Source organism: Bombus vosnesenskii, unplaced genomic scaffold (assembly GCF_011952255.1).
Source record: "Bombus vosnesenskii isolate JDL3184/JDL3185 unplaced genomic scaffold, Bvos_JDL3184-5_v1.1 scf7180000013348, whole genome shotgun sequence".
NCBI classification, from domain to species: domain Eukaryota; kingdom Metazoa; phylum Arthropoda; class Insecta; order Hymenoptera; family Apidae; genus Bombus; species Bombus vosnesenskii.
Window position 1 is genome coordinate 1,526,872 of NW_022882984.1, and position 11,415 is coordinate 1,538,286.

General features: G+C 29.5%; 3 protein-coding genes across 7 annotated transcripts; 1 reads left to right on the forward strand and 2 right to left on the reverse strand.

Moving 5' to 3' along the window:
- The first annotated feature begins 182 nt into the window (after nucleotides 1-182).
- Nucleotides 183-3,621, forward strand: LOC117236273 (chondroitin sulfate synthase 2). Of its 2 annotated transcripts, none has more exons than XM_033499076.1 (6): nucleotides 183-1,518; nucleotides 1,594-1,901; nucleotides 1,970-2,560; nucleotides 2,634-2,909; nucleotides 2,976-3,159; nucleotides 3,234-3,621. In XM_033499076.1, exons 1-6 carry the CDS (start codon nucleotides 828-830, stop codon nucleotides 3,542-3,544), a joined length of 2,361 nt encoding a protein of 786 aa, XP_033354967.1. In that variant the 5' UTR covers nucleotides 183-827; the 3' UTR covers nucleotides 3,545-3,621. The 2 variants fall into 2 exon arrangements, with proteins under 2 accessions (XP_033354967.1, XP_033354968.1); XM_033499077.1 differs by having other exon boundaries at nucleotides 184-1,494; nucleotides 3,234-3,620.
- A 76-nt stretch (nucleotides 3,622-3,697) lies between these two features.
- Nucleotides 3,698-7,304, reverse strand: LOC117236276 (ell-associated factor Eaf). 2 transcript variants are annotated; one of them, XM_033499079.1, is made up of 6 exons: nucleotides 7,096-7,304; nucleotides 6,617-6,989; nucleotides 6,217-6,448; nucleotides 5,712-5,945; nucleotides 4,549-4,841; nucleotides 3,698-4,451 (listed from the first exon to the last, which is right to left on the reverse strand). In XM_033499079.1, the coding sequence occupies exons 2-6, from the start codon at nucleotides 6,765-6,767 to the stop codon at nucleotides 4,357-4,359; spliced, it is 1,005 nt and encodes a 334-aa protein (XP_033354970.1). In that variant the 5' UTR covers nucleotides 6,768-6,989; nucleotides 7,096-7,304; the 3' UTR covers nucleotides 3,698-4,356. The 2 variants fall into 2 exon arrangements, with proteins under 2 accessions (XP_033354970.1, XP_033354971.1); XM_033499080.1 differs by having other exon boundaries at nucleotides 7,077-7,304.
- A 593-nt stretch (nucleotides 7,305-7,897) lies between these two features.
- LOC117236277 lies at nucleotides 7,898-10,807 on the reverse strand. Of its 3 annotated transcripts, none has more exons than XM_033499082.1 (3): nucleotides 10,735-10,807; nucleotides 9,553-10,146; nucleotides 7,898-8,374 (listed from the first exon to the last, which is right to left on the reverse strand). In XM_033499082.1, exons 2-3 carry the CDS (start codon nucleotides 9,710-9,712, stop codon nucleotides 7,923-7,925), a joined length of 612 nt encoding a protein of 203 aa, XP_033354973.1. In that variant the 5' UTR covers nucleotides 9,713-10,146; nucleotides 10,735-10,807; the 3' UTR covers nucleotides 7,898-7,922. The 3 variants fall into 3 exon arrangements, 2 of the variants coding, with proteins under 2 accessions (XP_033354973.1, XP_033354974.1); XM_033499083.1 differs by lacking the exon at nucleotides 10,735-10,807 and adding an exon at nucleotides 9,413-9,467 and having other exon boundaries at nucleotides 8,239-8,374; nucleotides 9,553-10,142; XR_004493828.1 differs by lacking the exon at nucleotides 10,735-10,807 and having other exon boundaries at nucleotides 8,247-8,374; nucleotides 9,302-9,695.
- Between the last annotated feature and the right edge of the window lie 608 nt (nucleotides 10,808-11,415).

The following is an 11,415-nucleotide window of genomic DNA, read 5'->3' on the forward strand; positions in this document are numbered from 1 at the left end:
CACTCTGGCATATACAAGAACCTGCAAAATTTACAATGTGCCCAGTTCATTTCCACACTAGCATATATAAGAACCTATTTAGTTCCACCATAAACTTTTATGATGGAATTAAATAGGTCTTGTACATATTATATGTATATGTATATATAAAGTGAAGGTTCACCTTCAGAGAACATTGGGCTATAATTGTAAACACTCTCGTTTTCTCTTTGCTATTATCTATCCATACTCTAGTGAAATCTTTTAACCATAGTTTGACCAGAGAATAAATTTCCTCTCTAGTTTAACATTCTTATAGAAGAAATTGATTGCAAAATTTGTTGAGAACCACTGTTGTAAATGTATTAGAGAAATAATTATATGTGTGGTATTTAATATAATGGAGGATAAATGTTTCAAATTTCAAATTATTGTCATATCACATTATATGTCATTTACCATTAAGGAACAAACGAATTAAAACCAGTGATATTTAAAAATTACTACATAAGTATTAGAATATTTTTAATGAATGATAAACCTGTACTCTGTCAATCTTATTTAATAAATATAATAGGTAAATAATTAAAAACACATACGCACAGTATTTTTGCAATAAATTAACGATGTGGCTGATGAATAATATACTAACAGGAAATTATTAAACTTTGCATAATTGCAGATTGTTTTACAGGTTATTAAAGATAATGAATTTATATTTTTATATTTAATGCTCCAATGTAAAGGATGATTGCTCATAAGATTGAATATAACATAAAATCTGTAATATAAAAGAAAATGATTTTTGTACAATAAATGTTGATGTATTCATTGCATGTATATAGTATATGACCAAACACTATCAAAAAATGAATCCTGTGCTAAAAATATTTTTAACCCATTGTTGGGCAAATATACATTTAATAATTGGGATTAGCATGGGTCTAAGTTTCAGTATGATGTTAATACCAGTTAATGTAGATAATTCTAATGGGAACACAGAGTATTCAATGCATTATTTAAATTACCAAGATGACTTGGACGAATATGAACCAAAAATAAATATTAACAGCAAACCTCAACAGGCACAAAAAGTTTCTAAAGCATTAGTACGTCCAAGATATTATTCTACAGAACTTGGAATCAGAGAGAAATTATTCATTGGAGTGATAACAAGTCAACAGTACCTATATAGTAGAGACATAGCAATTAATAAAACTATTGCACACATTGTAGACAAAGTACGATATTTCATTTCTATACCTGAAGGAACAAAGCCTAATGTTACTCTTCCTGGTATAGTTGGATTTACAGATACCAGAAGCATTTTGAAACCATTCCATACTATGAAATATATAATTGATAATTATTTGGAAAATTATGATTACTATTTCTTAATCAAAGATGTAAGCTACATCAATGTTAAAAAATTAGTAAAATTCGTTACCAAGATTAGTGTAAGTCAAAATGTTCATGTGGGGGTTCTTGGAGACACTCCAACTTATTGTTCCTTGGGTAAACTTAGCATGTTTAAATATTGTTTGTTCATTTATTCACATGTATAGTTTTTTTCCTTTAATATTTCACTAATAATAAATTTTTTCTAATTTTCAGATTCAGGAATTCTTCTGAGCAATTCAATAATACAAGAATTAAAGAACAATTTGGATTGGTGTGTAAAAAATGCTTATTCTGATTCGGATGATGTCAATTTTGGACGATGTATTGTTCATTCTACCTCGACACCTTGCTCTAATCACATACAAGGTCAGAAATTTTGGCATACCAAATTGAAACCAACATTTTTATTTGAGATGAATCTGAAGGAATTAGTTAGAAATAAAGAATTTCTAAGTTCACTTGTAATATATCCAATATATGACCACCTTCTTGCCTACAAATTGAACACTTATTTTGCAGCAGTGAGTGTGTTGTATTAAAAATTAATTGGTTGTAATCTACATTTTATACAAATTTTTAATGATTTTAGACAAAGTCCGTGGAAATTCAAGAAAAGATTTCCAATATTCGGAAATCGATTTTAAATATGGCAATTTTAGGGCCTCCACAAGAACGCAATGTTTCATGGCCAATCGGTAATCAACCAGGAAATAAAGCTATTGGTCGTTTTGATATTTTACGATGGTCATATTTTAATCAAACTCACATATTTCTAAATACTGATTTTTCAACTGTACAAGAATTAAAAACCGATGCTAAATTTGACATAGATCGAACGATTAATATTACAGCTTCTAGTATAATCGCTGATTATCAATATACATTCAAATTTAATAAATTATTGAATGGATATCAAAAGTTCGATGCATCTCGAGGAATGAATTACATATTAGACTTGGAGTTTACCAATGTTAATACTGGTAAAATATTGAGGAAGAGGGTTGAAGTGTGCAAACCGCTTGGAAAAGTTGAGATCTTGCCTGTTCCGTACGTAACAGAAAACACGAGAATAAATATAATACTAACCATAAATCCATCAAAGAAACGGGATGCGCTGAACTTTTTGGAGCACTATGCTATAGACTGTATGGAAAAAAAGTACAAAACCTTCCTTATGATGGTTAATATTTCTTTTGAGCTAATTTTTTAAAATCTCTTTTATGTATTTTTTAACTTTGTTTATTTATATGTAGGTCCTTTTATATAATTTTGACTCTGCATCTAAAGGAAGGGCAGATATATACTATGAGATTAAACAATATGCACTATCATTGGCTGATAAATATAAGAAACAACAGTCAAAAATTACCTGGCTTTCTGTACGCTTACCGAATATTGTAACGACCATTGAAACAAATCAGTTGCTGAACATAGCTATTGCAGATTTATGTATAAGAAAATTTTCACCCGAAAGTTTAATACTTCTCGTCGAAACTGGAATACAACTTCGGCTGGATTATTTAAATAGGGTATGTGTATTATTAATACTAACAAAAATCTCGTATATACAAATTAATTAAAAATTTAATATTTAGATCCGTATGAATACCATAAACCAATACCAAGTATTCAGTCCAATTCCTTTCATGGAATACCATCCTGATATAGCTCATATGAACGATATAAAACAAGTTGACACGGATATTAATCGCAATCATGGAAGATACGACGAATATAATTTCAATAATATCGCCTTTTATGTTAGAGACTATAACACCAGTATGTATATTTTCCTATTTATATGTATATTTTTGTATTATTAATTTCATATAATATATTACATTTTCTTGCAGTGAGAAAAACCACTGAGGCTAGCATCCCAATAATACACTCCGATCGAGATATTTCATCGATGCTAAATCTTTCACAGAATATTCCCGATACTTCTTTATACGAGATGTTTGTTTCTTTCAGTAACCTACATATATTACGCGCAATAGAACCAGCTCTCAAAGTAAGGTATAAAAATGTTGATTGCTTTGATACAACTGATAATATCAGCAATTTCTGTACACGATCGAAGAATCATCATTTAGGACGGCGTAGTCAACTTGCTAGATTAATACTAGACTATGAAACTTATAAAAATAGTTTACTAAGATAAATTGTAAGGGAAGTATTACCAAATAATACTACTATTTTGTTTGATATAAAGGATATTAAAATGTTCTACATGTTATGCATGTAAATAAAATTCATATTATAATGAATACTTTATTAAATTTATACATTTTATTTAAATAAATAAGTTCGTAAATAATACAAGCGTTCAATTCTTTTGTTTTTCGTAACGCATCACATAATTTTATATTTATAAAGAGGTTGTAAGAGAAAATCAATAAGATGTGCTATGCATGACATTTAGATATTTACAACTATTTAAAAAAAACAAATAATCAAATTGAAAACTATAGAATCGAAAAAAAATAGCCAGTTTCCTAAAAATTACATAAAATATTTTGGCAAGATTTCCAGCTTTAAATTATATAAGAAAGTAAAGATCATATAATTACACTAAATACTGGTCAGTAGTAATTGTACAATCCCTAATACCTTATAAATAAACGTACATATGTTACCATTTGTATTCATTACATTTTTTTCATATATTTACTGCACGAGAAGCAAAAGGTTTTTGTTTCATATATATCATAACTTATTGTAATACATACAGAATATGTGGAGTATGCTGTCAGATTCACTAGACACATATCCTGTGTGTGATATGGAATACAATTGAATTTTTCTATTTTTTTTTATCCTTCAATATATAACAGCAAATAAAGCGTTGTAAAAATAGAGAATTTTTTGACGGAGAGACCTTTAGGAAATCTTCTATTGTCCTTGGAAAATATTCCGGTAGAAACGCGTTTATCGATATAAATATATTATAATTTGAACATATATTACCCTTAATCACTCAGATTCTGATTCTGATAATTGTAAATCATCATTTAGGAGATTATTTGGCATAAGAAGTGGAGGAGATGGAGTTGTACTATTTAAATCTCCTAAAAAGAAATATGTACAATGTAAAATAGATCAAAAAAGGAAATTTGCTTATATTCAAAAAGAAAAATTGTAAAAATAGTCATATTGAAAGCATACCATTAAGTTCTGTCGAAGCTGGAACATCTTCAGTGTCTGAATCACTATCTTCTGAACTATCTGAACTTGAACTACTCGAAGTACTATCACTCAGAGCACCTACATCATTATCTATAATGACAGAAGCTTTCATATTGGGTTGAGTATTAGTTATGGATGATGACCTTAAAGGTGCAGTAGAATTGATAGTTGGGAATGTCCCAGATGATGTTAAAGGGCAGTCATCATTATCAGAACCAATCATTGGTAAGCTGGCTAAAGTAGACGGTGCCACTGAAGATTGCATTTCTGAACTAAAGTTCCGTGTTTTTAGTAAGATTACAAAAAAATCTGAATATATTACTGTGACATTATTACATAATCAAGCTTTCAAAAACTTATTTTACATTCTTTAACACATTGACTGCCACGCGTGTTTTCAATGAAATCTCCTTCAGGCTACGCGCGCCGCAGTACCAAGCGTTCTCTGCTAGGTACTCTCATCGATATTTTAGTAATGCGAGTCACTCATGTGGTGGTCTCAAGAATCTTTCGTTTCGTTTGTTCACAACATTAAAACCACTAGCTGTTGTTGAATATAATGAAGGAAAGTGTGGTATAGATTATTCCGAACAAATGGTTTCTTATGCCACCACAATTAGAAAAGGAATCAAATGGTACCAAAAACTAGGCATTCAATTCCTTCTGGGAATTTCTGTTGTAAACGCTTTGACGGTTTACAAAATTGCAACAAGGAAGGATATAAATATTAGAATATTTAGAGAATTATTAGCTGTAAAATTATTAGGGTTGTCTGAAAATACAAAAAATCCTTGACTTCGACTTCGAAAGGCACAAAAGAATTTGAAGAATACAACAATTTATTGTCCAAATTGTCCCAACCAACCTCAGTTATGTATAGAATGCTTTAAAGTTTTACATTCTAAATAATTTTTTTAATAAACCATTTTCGTATTACTTTTATAACAATTCAACAGTTCTATTATTTCCTCTGGAATATCTTTTCAAATACCTACGACGATCCTTTGCAAGTAGTCAAATAAGCGCCACCCGAATATGGGTGTCGTGGCAGTCAACGTGTTAAAAAGCATCACAAATTTCATTTTTTTCATCAAAGTTGATATTTATATTTGTACTTAAAAATATCAAAAAACGTTTTATACCTATTAGTTGAGGTAGAAGGTGGACTTTTGCTGTGATATGGTGATACTCTAAGAGGACTATATTGTTTTGGATGTAACTGAACGCTAGGTTCCCTTTTTTTCCCACTTATAACCTTTGTTCTTCCAGTTGCCCTACCGTGAGTAGGGCTCTTTTTGTTTTCTACTGGAGTTATAGGTCTATTACTACTATTTCCCCCAGAAACTCCTAAATGTATCTGAGACTTTGGTTCTGTTCTAAAAGATGATATAACACATTATGATCTAATATATTAGTTTGTCCGAAAAGTATCTTTCTTTTATAAACATGTCTTTTACAACAATGCATCTTTATACAAACATGAAACCTAATCTGTCAAACATTGTGATCTTTATTTTGATAGAACAAAATGGATCGTATGTAATTCGATAAAATAATATAAACGGAAAATGTTGTGCAGCCATTATTTCCTTATAAAATGAAAGAAACTTTTTGGATGACCTAATATCTTGTAAAAAAATTACATACCGAGTTTTCTTCACTTGAATATTTGCTGTTAATTTTTCTAGTGTAATTTCACCTGTGACATTATCTATTATCAAAACACATTCTTTGTGATAAGGTTTCTGAGAACCCTTGAAAACGGTGTGTGGAATTCCAGCACCATCTAAATGTGGAACAGTAACTGTCATCATGTTGTTTGTTCCAACATCGACTCTTGCCACCTTGGAAACATCAACACTTGCTGGTTTAAAATCATCTGAATAAAAAAACGTGTTAATGTTTCTATTATTAGCTACAAATCAATTATATTTTCAATATTATTAACCACCGATATTTCTTGCAGTATGTAAAAACACGAAAGAAAATTATAGTCAAAATATTTATGGATATGTAGATTATAAATGAAAAAAATGTACTGACTAACATTTCAAAGTGTGAAAGGCCGTTGATCTGTTACTGGTAAAAGTTGATCCCAGTTTGAGTTCTCGAATCTCAGGACCCAGACCAAGCCGCTCTGCCATGTCACGCCCGATACCTTGGAAGTTTGTTTCCGGAACAGATGTGACTGATTTCATTGGGTACGATTTTATTAATCTCCCTTTCGATAATATGAATAAAACAAGTGCTGAAGGCACACGGAATTTACGGCCGACTGAGATTAACTATTGCACGTTTTATTCGTTATCCTGCCAAAATATGGCAGAGACGCGCATTTGCATTTCAGTTTGGTAACAGCTGCGTAAACTCTTGCTTCGTTTTATCCTGTTACGATTAATTTGCTTGCACGTTCGTTCCTTCTGTCATTTGTAAGCAAAATAATTATCATTATAAATCCGAACAATTCATATGGTAAAGAAAAATCAAGCGAAAATACCACAATTCACTACAACACGATTCACTGACCTAGTTCGTCTGAGTATCTGCGTTCATCAATATCCGCATTTACTGCATTAATTTATTTAATAATTACTAAAACACGCGTTACATCATTGATTTCGAATTCTCGAATTCGAAGACTTGAATTCTCAACAACAGCATTGTAGCAAAGATTTGCAGAATCAACCGAAAATTAACTTTCCACTGTATTATAGGAATTTAAGTATTATCATAGAATCTATATTAAATATAGATAGGCTACAAATTAAAATGTCTGACGGATGTGACGTATGAAAGGAGAAGCATTGTGTATATCGGCATTTTATTAACATTTTTTGAGAATGTATAAAATTTAAAGAATTTTAAACAAACCATATGTCTTTCAAAATATTTTATTCAAGAATGAAATTTGTTATTTACATTACAAATTTACATATACTTTATTAATACTAGTAACTTTACAATATTCATATACCACGATCATAAACTTCTACTATAGGCAAGGGGAGCCTATATATATTTTCGGGGAGCATTGATTTGAGCATAAATCCGCAAAATTGTATGAAATTCAAAATTCAAATATCAATTTAATTTTTGTTTTTATTGTCGATTGCGCTTATGTGATTACAACCAATCATCAATGCGGCCTCAAAGTACCATATTTTCCGCTCCCCGCTCTACATTCATTCGCTTAGGGATATTTTGTAATTCTAGGGAATTTACCGCATCGCACAATATTTATGAATCCAAAAGAGGTAGATATAAATGTTTATTTATTTTCAGACATATATATATATATATATATATATATATAATACAAAAAGTAATATTATACATTCAATAAAATGTATTATTTATACTTCATTTAAAGTGAAAACCATGAAAATTTCTACAAAACAAAGAGAATATTGGGTCAAATCAGTACTTGGAATATCATAATAATAACAAAATTCATCAATAAAAAATCTTTCGAATATATAGGAGATGATTAAACTAATAACATTGTAATTACTATTTCTCAAACCAACCAACATAATCATTAGCAATTGGAGAGTAATAGTTACATTCAAGAACAACTGATGCCTTCGTATTTGGTTTTCTTTTCGCCTTGGTTGTAGATGAAAAAATATTGGCAAAATGCTCAAAGAAAATATTGTGAGCCAAACTCTCTCAGTAATCCTATATCCTTGTAAGATACCAGCAGTGAATAATGCCATTGATATAACATCAACGATCATAGAGTACCAATTGTAGAAGATTCTTAAATACTTTGCTACACTGGTTGCTGATGTAAAAAATGGAGCTCCTGGAAACAATATTGCTAAAGATAATATGCTCTATACCACACATACATATTATGAATGCTACTATTCACTATGTTTTATAGCGTGAACTAGTTGTTTTTAAACATCGAAGTTGTAAATGTTTCTCTAGATCTAATGTTCTTAGAACTATTATGAAAAAGTCAATTTTTCTGACTGTTTACCTACGTTCATATCAGTTTCCAGAAGTTTAGAGGAAAACACAAAAAAGATGTAAAAAGTAACAATTTTTAATTTTTGAATATGATATATAAATGAATAATCAATAATTTTGTTATAGATATAAAAGTAAATGCACAGTTGGAACTTGTGAGAAATAATGTAATTAATGGATACTTTTAGCTCTTAACAAAAATAAAAATTTCATTATCTATTTCATTTTCTACTTCATGAAATTTCTATGAAACAATTAATATTTAAATAATATCGTATATTTCAAACCAAAACTAATTGATAATCACTATTTGAATTAGAGAATAAAAGTTTGTTATAAGTGAGAAAAAGTTTAAATTTTATCCATATTATTTATACTTCTTTAAATTGTTACAAAAATTTATATAATATCAGGATGAAAGCTATAGTACATAATTGAATTTCATTATTATGTAAGTAATAAATATAGAAAAGCAACGCTATTTATAATACGCTAAAAACGCAGTATTTATAATACTGTAATAAGCAAAATTAAGAAATTATAAGCATGCAAAACATAAATAAAGTTATTATCTATCTATCATACTAATTCTCATAATGTTCAACTATATACATACTTATGCAAACTATGTGGCAACTAAAAGGATATATTATAGGATACTATGTATCTATTATAGGATGACATTTTTTGGGATCACTCTTTATGTTTTACATTTTGCTTAAAAACAAGTGCATTGAATTATGTTATTATTTCCCACCTGTTCCAACAAAGTTGAAATTTTGATAAAATGATAAACTGAGAGTAATGTTTCTTCTTTTGGAGCTTTACACTTAAAAATTAAGTACAATACCCTTATGTAGTTTCATACCAACTAATCCTCTGCATGACCCCCACTAACATATAAGACGTACTTTTAGGGGGCCCTGTACAGATAACACTGCTTTAAAAATATACTAGGCAAATATCAAGATGCAAAATATAGGCAATTATTAGAAGATACATTCTTACCAAACCTGAGTAATCCCAGTATGGAGTGTGAAAGTAGAATTTGAAAGGCATGAAATGACCAGGTGCTTGTTTTATCATACTTATTACTGAAAGTTCTCATGCAAGCAACTGTCACGAAGAATTTCGCTAAATGTGCTAGGATGCTGCTTGGACAGATCATAGCTACCTTTTATTTACAGACACTGTACTTTCTGGCTTAATTAATTTAAGATCGCGTAATACGTTAAAGTTGACGAAAACTTCCATGCGATCAAAATTAAAATACGTCGTTACGAACAAATATCTTTATGTTTTATTGACAAGGTAAACACTAATTCTTTTACAATTTGTTTGATATTTGAATGAGGTTATGTATTCTTGGATCTGTAATGATCAAACTTTATCTCTTAACGATTGATCTACATTCTACATTACGCGAGTTATATTTATGTTTCTGAATTTGCTCAACTTTATTAAAACACGATCCTCAGCATAGATAGCAGCACGAACATCGTATTCTCTTTAGGTAGCTCAATATACATGTGTACATATATGTAGGTATCTTGTTTGTGTCTCCAAATGGTTTTGCCACATATTTTAATTATCACAATACATCTGAAATTTAATAGATTCAGTACATTTAATTTAATAATTTAATTAAAAATTTGGATTGATTAGAAATTCACCTTTTCAAATATTCTATTCAATTTTCAATATAAAATCTATGCAAAAATATGATTGAAAATTGATGACTCTATCCTTGAGGGTTGATAAAGAAAGGTATCATACTCGTAACTCATGAAAGTAAGTATTAGTACAATGACATTTAAGCTTATGTATATATGTATATTTTAACAATTTACAAATGACATATAAAAACATTATGTACATTTTACATATAACGTGAATAAAAAATGAGAATCATAAATATGATTAGAGGAATATCAGTGCAAATAGCTATAATTATACTTGCGTATGAAGGGAAGTATCAAGGATTGAATTGGCAAGCAACTGTTGGCGTTGGATCAAGAAGTTTTTTAAGCAAACGCAAGGAAAGAGAAAAAAATAAAGAGGAAGGATATGCTAGAGGTCAACGTCTTTCCTTCGTTCAGAACGACAATATGACTAATAAGAATGAGTACATCACTGATACGTGTTGTCACTTCTACTAAAAATTTTGCAGCAGTACTGCAGTATTTTTACCCTTGACAACTTGCCGTGTAATCGCGCTAAACGTTCGTGCGCGGACGACGTGAAATCATTACACTACTCTAAACCTTATGCGAACTTCATACTATTAAAAATTTTAATTTTATCGTTTATACCAATGATTTACAAATAAGGCATTTTTAATGAATCGCAAAGATGTAATTCATTTGATCCATTTTTTTTTATTTTTTGACATTCCAAATGAGAAACGTTGATTTCGTATGCAACATATTTTTGTGTATGTATGAACAAAATCATCCAAATATATTTCCTTAATTTATTAAATTTCTTATTTTTTCATTTCTTATAAATTTCTTACATATCTCGTTAAGTACACGATAATGATTAAAAATGATATTTATAAATTATAACTGTTAATATTTGACTTTAAACGGTACATACTTCATTTATGAATCCGTAGCTATTATTAGGTAAGTGCTGCCATCTATCGAGTGAAGATTCGAAGGTATTTGTCAGATCAAAATCGCTCTTATGACAAATACTAATTGACAAAGTTGCTAATCGCGTTTTACACATATATCAAAATGATTGTACACACAAATTTTAATATCTTAAGTGTATATTATTCCCATAAAAGCTATCTATTCACATATGTGATACTTTTGTTTAATTAAATAATCACATTTTTCGGCAATCGGTCTTATGGAATACACA